The 13,674-nt window shown below is 36.7% G+C and overlaps 1 protein-coding gene across 2 annotated transcripts in view; it reads right to left on the minus strand.

Moving 5' to 3' along the window:
• Positions 1-13,674, minus strand: part of CEP70 (centrosomal protein 70) — an 84,026-nt gene that overhangs the window by 38,823 nt on the left and 31,529 nt on the right. For both annotated transcript variants that reach the window (XM_047783274.1, XM_047783266.1), the window contains exons 4-7: positions 13,151-13,241; positions 12,903-13,026; positions 12,436-12,616; positions 3,024-3,193 (exon numbers count right to left, since the gene is read on the minus strand). In XM_047783274.1, the coding sequence (XP_047639230.1) occupies positions 3,024-3,193; positions 12,436-12,616; positions 12,903-13,026; positions 13,151-13,241 (566 nt within the window). The remainder of the gene's footprint in view (positions 1-3,023; positions 3,194-12,435; positions 12,617-12,902; positions 13,027-13,150; positions 13,242-13,674) is intronic.

Here is a 13,674-nt window from a genome sequence, read left to right on the forward strand (position 1 = left end):
TTACCTAATAACTATGTATCTATCTACCCAACTAGACTATCAGATCTATAAACACAGAAAACATGACTTTACTCATCTGTGTATGTCCTATAAGGTTCTGCCCAATGCCTTTGAAACTTTTGACAGGAGCTGCAGTGGCTGTAACTCATGCATTACTAATAAGGTTAATTCACAATTTTTATGTTCTTTACTCAGACTGAAAATTTATTAAAAACCAAGTGAAGTGGATAATCTATAGGCCGTTAATTTCATACCTTAATTAGCTTGACTTCATCTGGCACTTGGTAAGTTCTTTCAGTACTTCTCTCTTTCTTGCCCTCTCACTCACTCAAATTGGCTATTATTTTGTTTTTGTTTTCATTCTTTTTCCTCTCTCTTATACGCTTATTCTCCCACTGTAATTATCTCTCTCCTTTTTGTTCTTCCGTATTCCTACCTTTTCTTTGCTTTTCTATTCATTCACACCTACTTCCAACTATATTTTGTTATTATTTATATTTTTATCCTTGTTCTTCCTTCAAAAAGATAAAAATTGTATATATATATGTGTATATATGTTGCATATCTCTCAAATAATTATCAAAACAATCTATAGTTTTAACTTGTTTTTAACTTATATGTGACCTCACTTATTTTTATAGTAAAATAGGAATACCTAATTAGTAAAGATCACCAATTCTACTATGTAAACACATTAAGACTAATTAAAATGTAATTAGTATATACTATTAGGTGAAAGTGGTGGTGCTACATTTATACAAAAAAGGAGAAGTATGAATGTAATATTCATACTGCCTGTATTTGCTAAAAAAATAACACTAAGCATTTAAATTTCCTATAGGGAGAAGTAAGGAGTAGGGTTAATAGGACAGGAATGAAAACACAATTTCTTCAAATATAAGTAATTAGGGTTTTGACTTTAGAATTGTATAAATGTCTCACATATTCAAAAGTATATACATTTAAAAAGCCAACCCTAAAAGCTGAAAACAATCTGAGACAAATAAACGTAACTATATATTAATTTGGTGTAACAAACATACGGAAAATAAATATTTCAAGATATTTTAGAACACTGTAGAATATATTATTAATGTCAAAGATAATTGCAAAGAAATTTAAATTTCATTCAGTAGGCTTATTGTTAGTAGCAATTCTGGTATTACTATTTTGAAACTAATTTTATATATTATAGGATAAAGCAAATAAATAATTATGATAGTACTCTTAGGAATAAGGATTTTCAGTGTAGAAGAAAAGAGTTACAAATGTAAAATCAGAGTTCAAATAAAAGTCCTGTAATGTCAGCTTCCATTGGAAAAAAATCATTACTGGTTTGTCTTTTTTCCCCAGAAAAGTTCCTAGTACTTGCTACTAAAAAGTCCTAAAATCAATGACAACACAAATAAAGGTAAGCAACCTAAACACCCAAACTGTGGTATGTAAAAACCATTCCTGACTAAAAGGAACCAGAGCTCTTTTGAGAAACATTGAATTAATTAACTTTAAATTAGCTGATATTAAAATGTTTAGTGTTAGTCTTAACAAATACGTAACTCCATTCCTCAAAAGAACTCCTAGAGCAAAAACGTACAGGATGTGCATTCTGCCTAATAAGAAATCTAACAAGATTAACGGAGCTGGGTCAAAAGGATATAGTACCAACATGAAAAAGTTCCCACTGGACAATGACAGGATAATCTGATTATTAAAATCCCATGAGTTAATAACATTTGAAAAAAAGAGATCAACAAATAAAAAATCTTATCACATCATGGAGATCATTAGGACACCAATTCCTTACTCTAAAAAGTGAAAATTAAAATAAAAGAACTGAGCATTGCTCAGTGGTTAACGAACTTGACTAGTATCCATGAGGATGCAGGTTCAATCCCTGGCCCTGTTCAGGGGGTTGGGGATTTGGCATTGCCATGAGCTGTGGTGTAGGTTGCAGACGTGGCTTAGATCCCACATTGCTGTGGCTGTGGTGTAGGCCAGCAGCTATAGTTCCGATTTGACCCCTAGCCTAGGAACCTCCATATGCCGCAGGTACAGCCCTAAAAAGACAAAAGACAAAAAAACAAAAACAAAAAACTGAGCATTGCTCTCACCTTCCCTGTAACAAATCAACTAATACAACTAAATAGCCCCTACTCAACAGGAAAAATTATTTCTTATGGAAGAATTCCAGGAAAAAAGAAAAGAGAAAAAAAGAGCAGAATTGAAAACAATCTTGCAAGATCATCAATGGGTGAGACAATTAGTTGAAAGAATGATGGGAAACTTTACAGTGGAAGGATCAGATTATTATTTGAACCCCTCAACAATCTTAGCATCCCTAAAACAATCTTAGCATCCCTAAAATTATGTGCCTCCTGATATAATTAGAAGCATACATCACCACCTTAAATATTTCATCAAAAATACTTGCATCTGAATTTAGTTCTAACTTCCTATTTAGAGGAAAAACAGGATATAGAAGGATAAATTAAATCACATGGCAAGGAAGCAATAGATAAATCTAGCATGTACTTCTCCAAAGACAAATGACCATTTTCTTCAACAAGTTAATGACATAGAAAAGAAAAAAAAAATGCAGAGAAGAGGGAGAGGAAGACTTCTCCAGTTTAAAAGAGATATAACCACATCCAAGATGAAATCTGTTTTTAAAAAATTATGAATCTGGAGTTCCCGTCGTGGCACAGTGGTTAACGAATCCGACTAGGAACCATGAGGTTGCGGGTTCGGTCCCTGCCCTTGCTCAGTGGGTTAACGATCCGGTGTTGCTGTGAGCTGTGGTGTAGGTTGCAGACGCGGCTCGGATCCAGCGTTGCTGTGGCTCTGGCGTAGGCCGGTGGCTACAGCTCCGATTCAACCCCTAGCCTGGGAACCTCCATATGCTGCAGGAGCGGCCCAAGAAATAGCAACAACAACGACAACAACAACAACAAAGACAAAAGACAAAAGACCAAAAAAAAAAATTATGAATCTAGCTACATATCAATTTATGTAGCAAACATTACTGTCTATCCAAGATGGTATGAGGAACTCTTTTGCAGAGATAGGAAAACACTCTGTTTTGAGTGACAATGCGCTCTTCTTCCTCCTTTGTTAATCTATAGATATCCTTTTGCAAAGAAGCAATAGTCTCTTGTTGCTCCATTCGTTTTTTCTTATAATGCTGACATTTTGCCTGTAAGAAATTTTTCAAAAAATATAAATTATGATTAGATACAATTAGGACATACTATCTTAACAATATTGTATACACCTATCTTCACAGTTTCTATCAAGCTGCTTCATTCAAGAACATCAGAACTGAGCCTGTTTCAAATGGATGCCAGCTCCAAGAACACTGAGAAGTCATAAATGCAAAAATTGTAACAAAATCAGAGTAAAAATGGGAAAATACAGCTTATACTTGTATGCATTCAAGGTTTCATAATAAGTAAAAGGACTCAACTTCTAAAACTGATATAATTTTATATATAGGTTTAGATGAAAATAATAATCAGGAAGGGATCAATATTAGGAATGTTAAAAAGAATCAAAAATTAAAATTAAGATTAAGTGATAAATGATAATTCAGGATCTCAGGTGTTTTAATCAACTTAGGGATTCATGTATTATGGGAGGCTGAAAATTGAGTAAGTCCCTAACCAGTAATTTTTGTTTTTTAAATGGCCACACTTGTGGCACATGGAAGTTCCCAGGCTAGTGGATGAAATGCAACTGCAGCTGTCAGCCTACCATAACCACAGCCATGCTGGAACCAGGCCACATCTGTGACCTACACTGAAGCTTGCAGCAATGGGATCCTTAGCCCACTAAGTGAGACTAGGGATAGAATCTACTTCCTCATGTTTACTAGTTGGATTCTTAACCCGCTGAGCCACAACAGGAACTCCCTAACCAATAATTTATTAATAAATAATATGTTCCCCAAGATTTATATGAGGGAATATAAATTTTATTTTATTTTATTTTTTTGTCTTTTTAGGGCCATACTCATGGCATATGGAAATTCCCAGACTAGGGGTTGAATCTTATACCACAGCCACAGCAACACAGGATCCAAGCCATGTCTGCGACCTGCACCACAGCTCACAGCAACATCAGATCCTCAACCCACTGAGCAAGGCAGGGACCAAAGCCACGTCCTCATGGATAGTAGTTGGGTTTGTTACTGCTAAGTCACAACGGGAACTCTGGAATATAAATCTTGAATACTCTCTTGTCTTCAGTGAAATATCACTGGTCTGGTTTTCCTTTATTCCAAGCTTTCATCCCTCAGTGTCCTTTGAAAGCTCATTATCAACAGCACAATCACTGTTACTATTAATACACTTTTTATAAAGCTCAGGAGAAAACTCTATCCCTATCTGGCCTGAATAATACTAAGATATACCACTTTCAGAAGAAGATGCCATATCTAAGCACAGTTTATCTGCTGTGTCAAGTGTCAAGTTTGTGGAGACTTTGGGGGGTAGAGGGGAGACTCAGCTTCAGGTCCTATACCATCTCCCAGTAACTACCAGCTATACCCAGAACTGATCCTCAGCCTCAGCCCCACCCTGAAAGCCAGGAAGTAGCTCAACAGCCAAGTGACATAGGTCCCAGTTCCACCTCTACCTACAGATTAGCCATGAAACTAGAATAAGTAAATTTTGCAAAGTTTCGAGATGTAAAATATATAGGAATCAATTGTATTTCTCCTGAGTCATTCTATGAGGCCAGTATTCCCTACTACCAAAATCAGACAACACAAGAAAAGAGAACCACAAATCAACATCCTTTAAACGTTGATGCAAAATCTCAACAAGTTACTAGCAAACCAAATTTAGCAGCATAGCAAACCAAATTTAGCAGCATAATTAAAAGGATTATATGCCATGTCCAAGTGGCATTTATTCCTGGAATGCAGGAATGGTTCAACATATGAAAAAACCAATGTAATACACTACATTAACAAAATAAAAGGAAAAAAAAATGGCCATCTCAACTAATGCAGAGACAGCATTTAACAAAATCCAACACCCTTTCATGATAAAAACAGTCAGCAAACTAGGTAGGAAACTACCTCAACATAACATTAGCCATCTATTTGAACATCATACTCAACACTAAAAAACTGAAAGCCTTTCCTCGAATATCAGGAAGCAGACAAAGATGCCTGCATTCACCATTTCTATTCCACATAGTACTGGAGGTCCTAGCCAGAGAGTCAGAGCAATAAAAAATAAATAAATAAATAAATAAATAAATAAATAAGGGCATCCAAATTGGAAAGGAAGAAGTAAAATTATCTCTGTTCGCAGATGATAAGATTATTGAATCACTGTGATTCATTCTAAAGAATGGAATATGGAATATTCCATATGGACTATCGAGGGACCCCACATAGCCAAAATGATCTTGAAAAAGAACAAAGTTAAAGCTCTCACACTCCCTGATTTCAAAGCTTACTACAAAGCCAAAGTAATCAAAACAATGTAGTACTGGCAGAAAAAACTAATGGGGTAGAACAGAGACCCCAAAATAATCTGGCAGATATATGGTCAAGACCATTGAGTGTGAGAAAGAACAGGATTTGCCCAACAATTGCTGGTGAGAAAACTAGGTATCTACATGTAAAAAATGAAACTGGACCCTTATCTTACACCATATACAAAAATTAACAAAATGGACCAAAGATCTAAATGTACAAGCTAAAACTATAAAACTCTTAGAAGAAAACATAAGGCAAAAGCTTCATGACACTGGATTGGGCAATCATATCTTAGTTATGACACCAAAAGCACAAGCAACAGAAGAAAAAATAGGTAAATTTGACTTCATAAAAATTTAAAACTTTTGTGCAATCAAAAGGATACTATTGGAGTTCCCGATGCAGCACAGCAGGTTAAAGATCCTGCTTTGTTTCTATAGCAGAATGGGTTTGATCCCCGACCCAGAAGAGTGGGTTAGGGATCTGCTATTGCTGCAGATGTGACTCAGATTTGATCCCTGGCCCAGGAACTTCCATACACCATGGGTGCAGCCATCAAAAATAATAAATAAATAAATGTTATTAACAGAGCAAAATGGCAACCAAGAGAATGAGAGAAAATATTTGCAAATAATATATGTGATAAGGAATCAATATCCAGGAGTTCCCGTTGTGGCGCAGTGGTTAACGAATCCGACTAGGAACCATGAGGTTGCGGATTCGGTCCCTGCCCTTGCTCAGTGGGTTAATGATCCGGCGTTGCCGTGAGCTGTGGTGTAGGTTGCAGACGCGGCTCGGATCCTGCGTTGCTGTTGCTGAGGCCAGTGGCTACGGCTCCGATTCGACCCCTAGCCTGGGAACCTCCACATGCCGTGGGAGCGGCCCAAGGAAATAGCAAAAAGACAAAAAAAAAAGGAATCAATATCGAGAATAAACAAAGAACTCCTACAAGTCAATAAAAACATAAGTCTGATTTTAAAATGGGCAAAGGGGAGTCCCGATTGTGGCTCAGCTGTAAGGAACCCGACTAGTATGAATGAGGACGTAGGTTCTATCCCTGGCCTCGCTCAGTGGGTTAAGGGTCCAGCGTTGTTGTGGCTGGGGTGCAGGTTGGCAGCTGCAGCTCCAATTCGACCACTAGCCTGGGAATTTCCACATGCTGTGGTGCAGCCCTAAAAAGACAATAAATAAATAAAAAATAAAATGGGCATTTGAATAGACATTTCTTTAAAAAAAGATACACAATGGCCAATAAGCACATGAAAAGAGTCTCACATCACTAACCATCAGGGAAATACAAATTAAAATCGCAATGAGGAGAGTTCCACTGAGTCTCAGCATGTTACAAACCCGACTAGTATCCATGAGGATACAGGTTTGATCCCTGGCCTCACTCAGTGGGTTAAAGATCCACAAGTTGTGGTGTAGGTTGCAAATGGGGCTCAGATCTGGCGTTGCTGTTTGGCTTTGGGGTAGGATAGCAGCTGCAGCTCCAATCCAACCCCTAGCCTGGAAACTTCCATATGCCCCAGGTGCAGCCCTAAAAAGCAAAAAACAAAAAAATCCACAATGAGATACCACTTCATAACCATTAGGACAAGCACTATTAACAAAAACAGAAAATAGCAAGTATGGGTAAGAAGTATTTGGAGAAATTAGAATCCTTGTGCATTGCTGCTGGGAATATAAATGATATAGCCTCTCTGGAAAATAGCATGGCAGTTCCTCCAAAAATTAAGCAAAAAACTACCATATGACCCAGCAATCCCACTTCTGGGTATACACCAAAAAAGAATTGAAAGCAAGGACTTGAGCAGATATGCATACATCCACATTGAAAGCAACATTCACCATAGCCAAAAGGTGGAAACAACCCAAGTGTCTATTGACAACTAGTATTATTCTATAATGAATAAACAAAATAACATGTGAATTAATGAATATACAAAATAAACAGGTGACCTCTGAATAATTTGGGAGTTGGGGCACCAATAATCAGTACAGTTGGAAATTCATGTATAACTTATAGTCAACCCTCAGTATCCACAGTTCCTCCACATCTGTGGATTCAACCAACTGCAATTATGAAGTACTGCAGTATTTATTACTTAAAAAAAATCTGCATATAGGTAGATGTGCACAGTTCAAACCCATGCTGTTCAAGGGTCAACTGTACATACAAGGGAATATTATCCACCCTTAAAAAGGAAGAAAATTCTGACATGCTACAACATGGATGAATCTTGAACACATTATGCTAAATGAAATAAGCCAGTCATAAAAGGACAAATATTGTATGATTCCACTTCTATGAGGTACCTAGAGTAGTCAAATTAAAAGAGACATAAAGTAGAATGGTGGTTGCCAGAAGCTACAGGGAATGAGGAATGGAGAGTTACTATTTAATGAGTATGGAGTTTTAGTTGAGAAGATTAAGAAAGTTCTGCATGAATGGTGAGAATGGTTGTATAACAATGTGAACATATTTAATACCACTGAAATGAAATAGGAAATACAAACATTTACACTACCATCCAAAAATGTTAAACCCTTAAGAGGTAAATCTGGTAAAACATATAGAAGACCAGTACACTCCCAATTATTAAACATTGATGAGCAAAGTTAAGGAAGACCTAAACAAATGGAGAGACGTATCATGTTAATGGACCAGAACATTCGATATTATTGAGATGCCAGTTCTTTCCAAATGGATCTACATATACAATAAAATCCCAGCAGGCTTCTTTTCTCTTTTTTTTTTTTTTTGGTAGAAATCAACAAGCGGGAGTTCTCTGTGGCACAGCAAGTTAAGGATCTAGCACTATCACTGCAGCAGCTTGGGTCACTGCTCTGGCACAGGTGTGATCCCTGTCCTGGGAACTTTTGCATGGCATGGGTACTGCCAAAAAGAAAAAAAGCTAACACAATATTGAAAAAGAACAAAAGTAAAAGACTTAGAGTGCCTGATTTCAACATTAACAGTAATCGAAGCAGTATAGTGCTGGTGTAAAAGCAGATACATATATCAATGGAACAGGATAGTCCAGAAATAGACTCACACACATACATAACTGGATTTCCACCAAAGATACAAAGATAATCTGGTGGAGAAAGCATAGTCTTTTTAACAAATAGTAGTGGAATAATAGGCATGGTAACCTTGGGCTACGCAAAGTTTTTTTTTAGACACAAATCTAAAAAACAATCTATTAAATAAAATAAGTTGAACTTCATCAAATTTAAGAACTCCTTGAAAGACACTGAGAGAATGAAGTGACAGGCAGCAATTTAAAAAGTTAAACATATACTTATCATACAACTCAGCAACTCTAGTCTTAGTCTACCAAAGAAAAATGAAAGCACATGTTCACAGAAAGACTAACAGAAATGTTGTAAGAGCTTTATCTGGAAACGTCAAATGTCCATCAACAAGTAAATCAATAAACTACAGTATATCCATACAATGGAATAAACTGTTAATACATCCAGCAACATGAAGGAATCTTGAAATAATTACATTGAGTAAAAGATGATCGATGATTTTGATACAGGAAGACAAGAATATAGCCATTTTGGAAAAGGACTGTGAGGAAACAACCTTGAGCAAATGGCTTTGACAGACCTGGTAAAACAAAATGTCTCAAGGCTTGGGCCTCTGAGACAATACCCAGGGACCCAGAAGAATAAAAGATTATCTCTGTTCCACTGATGTATGAACATAGTTTCCAAAGGACAACAGTAGAACCATAAATCCACCACAAAGTAAAATCACCGAACTCCCAGTTCCCTGAAAGATATAGATAAGGCCTAACACACATTCCTAAGTTGTTTTTGCAGGAAGCAGAACCCCACCATACGTAAGCTGCTGAATGCAAGCATGTAGACCCTAAACTGGCTGAAATTAGAATGTTGATGATACTCAGACTCAAAACTTCACCTTGATGGCAATCAATCTGAGAACTGAGCTGACCAGGCACCCTGCACCCCCCTCATTTACACTGCCTTTCAAACCCCTTCTCTGAAAGTCCTCTAGAACTTGGTACTCTTTTCTACCTTCTCCCTGTGTATAAGCTATCCTTTCAATAAAAATCTCTGCTTGCCTAAGAATCTTGTTGGAGCAGTATTCATTTCTATGATATTATTGTCCAAGAATCTGGAGAAGGCCCAGTAACAATTTAATAGGCTATATCATCCTTCCTGTATTTCCTTCCTCCTACACCTAGGTATCAATTATTTCTAAGATAGTCATGTATTAGGAATATCTTCCTTACTTTAATATACTTTAGATCTATTTTCTCATTTGGTCCTAAGAAACTCAGTCTCATTTTTTCCATGAGTTTTTTTTTTTTTTTTTGGTCTTTTGTCTTATTAGGGCTGCACCCGCGGCATAAGGAGGTTCCCAGGCTAGGGGTGTAATCGGAGCTACAGCTGTCGGCCTACACCACAGCTATAGCAATGAGGGATCCAAACTGTGTCTGCGATCTACACCACAGCTCACAGCAACACTGGATCCTTAACCCACTGAGTGAGGCCAGGGATCAAACCCGCAACCTCATGGTTCCTAGTGGGATTTGTTTCCTCTGTGTCACTATGGGAACTCTTTCCACAAGTATTTTGGAAAGCTAAAGTCAAGAGAAGAATTCAACACAAAGTAAAAAAAAAAAAAAAATTGAAGCTAAAGAATTTGTGGAGAAGTGTATAAAAGAGCTTTGTGGCTTTACCCTGGGTGATTTGGATAACACATAATAATTAGAGCAGAGAGTATAGCACTGGAATTTTTTTCCTGCTTTTTAAAAGTTTTAATAATAAGGAAATATTTTGTGTTATTTCAACTTTCAATAGTAAATAAATATATAGAGAAAGAATAAAAATAAACATGGAATTGAATTACTTTATGATTGTTACACTGCCATGGATAAGATTAAAATTATAAAGTAGCATTAGATTTTGGCAAGAAAAGAATGCTTACTTTAATATTTGATGTAAACACTAAAAGAACAGTAAAAATCAGTTTCCTGATCCATATATTCCCTATGAAGAAAGAAGACAGACAGACATTCTGATCTGATTACACTGACTTAAAACTAAAATTAGCTGCTTAGAACTTTAGAGGGCCCAAAAGTTTATCAAACTATATCCAAAGAAATTAACACACTGGTCTAAGTACAGAAAAAGGAAAACTGCACTGCAGAACATAGAAACTGCAAATACAAGTTGTCTTTTAGTTTCTGCATTTTCCCAGCAATCTCTCAATAGCAATCTTTTAAAATACTATGGTCAAACATGTTATTTTTCTTGATCTCTTAGCCACATATATACAAAAATCAATGTTTCCTTTCTCTCAACTGCAAAATATGCAGCACTAAACCACTCTAAAATTGGAAGAAGCATATGCCAAAAAAAAAAAAAAAAAGAATATGGAGTTCCCATCGTGGCTCAGTGGAAACAAATCTGACTAGGAACCATGAGGTTCGACCCCTGGCCTCGCTCAGTGGGTTAAGGATCCAGAGTTACCATGACCTGTGGTGTAAGTCGCAGACGAGGCTCAGATCTGGCATTGCTGTGGGTCCGGCATAGGCTGGTGGCTACAGCTCTGATTCGACCCCTAGCCTGGGAACCTCCATATGCCGCTGGTATGGCCCTAAAAAGCAAAAAAAAAAAAAAACAAAACAAAAACAAAACAAAACAAAAAAAGGAAGGAGAATATGCTTCAAGCTGTACCATAATTGTTTTCCAGGAGCACTTTCATCTTCAAGAAAGCACAGATTGACTGGTATAGAACGGAATACATGAGTAGTCTGCAAAAGAGTTCCCATTGTGACTCAGTGGGTTAGGAGCCCGACATAGTGTCTGTGAGTATGCAGGTTTGATCCCTGGCCTCATTCAGTGGGATCTGGTGTTGCCACAAGCTGTGGTGTAGGTCACAGATGCAGCTGATATGAGTGCCAAATGTAAGTAGAGTAGTCAAAAAAGGAATCCCTGAGAGATGGTGATCTAACACCTCAGTAAGAAATTACAAACCATGCAGCAATCGTTAAAAAAGCATACACTGGAGTTCCCACTGTGGCTCAGTGGTAACAAACCCAACTAGAATCCATGAGGATGCAGATTTGATCCCTGGCCTTGCTCAATGGGTTAAGGATCTGGTGTTGCCATGAGCTGTGGTGTAGGTCGCAGACAAGGCTCAGATCCTGCGTTGCTGTGGCTGTAGTGTAGGCTGGCAGATGCAGCTCCAATTGGACCCCTAGCCTGGGAACTTCCATATACTGCCCTAAAAAGCAAAAAACAAAAACAAAAAAAAAACCCTACAAATTCCCTGAGGTGAGAATGCTAAAAAAAAAAAGCAAGAATGTCAATGTGGTTGGAGCAGAATAAGCAAGAGGTACAGTATTAAAGTCAGAAGGTAACATGATGCCAAATTGTATAAGACCAAAACAGGAGAAAAATGAAGGTGACTTGGACCAGAGTGGAGACAAAAAGAAGAAAGTTTGAGGAGGAAATTCAGGAACTCGGTTTCAGACATGTAAGTAAGTTCTAGGTGCCTGTTAAACATCCAATAGAGATATCAAATATGATGAAGGATGTGAGTCTAATTAAGACAAGAAGTCTGGGCTATAGATTTAAAGGTGCTGTGAGTTAGACTGAGCATCACCAAAGGAGTTAGAATTTATAGAAAAGAGAGAGGGTCTAAGGAATGAGTTGTGAAATCTCAACACTAAGAGGTTAGGAAGATGAGAAGAACCAGCAAAGAAGGTGAAGAATAACCAGTGAGGTTAGAAGAAAACCAGAAGAGAGGATGTTCTGGAAACCAAGCAAAGAAAGAATTTCAAGGCAACAACGATAGGTCAAGTAAGATAAGGACCACTGAATTAAGCAACATGGAAGTCATCTATGACCTTGACAAGCTGTTTCAACACTATCCTGTAAGAAAATGCGTAATTCAGTACCTGCAAAGCTTTATGCTCCTTCTGAAGCTCTCCTATTTTATTCTGTTGCTGGCAAACCCTATTTAGAGATTCATCTTCCATTTCACCAATTTTTGATTTCACACTCTCCATAATTTGTTCCAAGTCATTAGCTCGTTGTTCCTGATCAGCTGCTCGGCTCTGTTCTAGCTGAAGTTCATTTCTAATAACAGACAAACAATTCCTTCTCTTAGTAATAAAAATAAATCATTCCAACAAACATATCCATCTAACAACATAATGAGTTTATAAAATTTCTTATAACACAAACCAACAGAAGAAATATAGGGAACCATTACATATCTAAGTAAAAGACCTACTTACCTTTTAAAAATACTTTTTAATTTAATATTTAACCAAAGTGGAAAATTAAAGATTCTTTTCAAGGGTTTAGAATGCATACCACTTGAACAGAAACAATTCAAGAGATTTTTTTTCCATTTTCTTACTTAAGCTGCGTATTAGTTTCTATGAGCTCCCGGATCATGTTCTGTTGACGTGATGTTTCTTCCATCAAAGTTTTTAAATTCTCTCTCATCCTTTGTGATGACTGTTTGTCAAAAATGATGAGATCTACATTTTTTGAAATGTAATACACATAGTAAAAATAAAGGTGAGGGAAAAAATGTTAAGATCAAAAATTTTTAAAGCAAAGAGAAATGTTTTTAATCTTAAAAAACAGTTAAGATCTGATTACCTTTCATATCTGTTCTTTTAACTAGAGATAACGGTTTCAAGCCATGTGTCATCAACAGCACATTTATGCTTTCCCATTCTGCTTCTTCCCGCTGCAATTACAAGGAGAGAGAAATGAATCAACCTTAAAGTGAAGAAATACTCTCTTATATATAATTTCCTTTGTTTTCAGAATAACAGACTTTTTTTCCAAAAGCTTTAGTATGAACGTTTATACACATATAATGACTAAAATTAAAACAAAATTGGCAAACAAAAAGGATGCAAATAAGCACACATAATTACATTATGTAATTCCAGAATACTTATATATAGGCTTTAGTGGATAAATTAAACAAAAAACCTTGTAATTTCAATGAACCGAACAGACCTTAGGTTTTTGACTTAACTGAACCAGACCAGGCCCCACTCAAAATAATACAACCTAATTTGCAGCTTTAGTTTAACTGAATAGTAAAGGAAGGGTGAGTCACTCAGAAACAAGTGTCACCTCAACAATGACTAGGGTCCAAGAAAATCAAAATA

The sequence above is a fragment of the Phacochoerus africanus genome, chromosome 1, assembly GCF_016906955.1.
Source record: "Phacochoerus africanus isolate WHEZ1 chromosome 1, ROS_Pafr_v1, whole genome shotgun sequence".
Taxonomy (NCBI): Eukaryota; Metazoa; Chordata; class Mammalia; order Artiodactyla; family Suidae; genus Phacochoerus; species Phacochoerus africanus.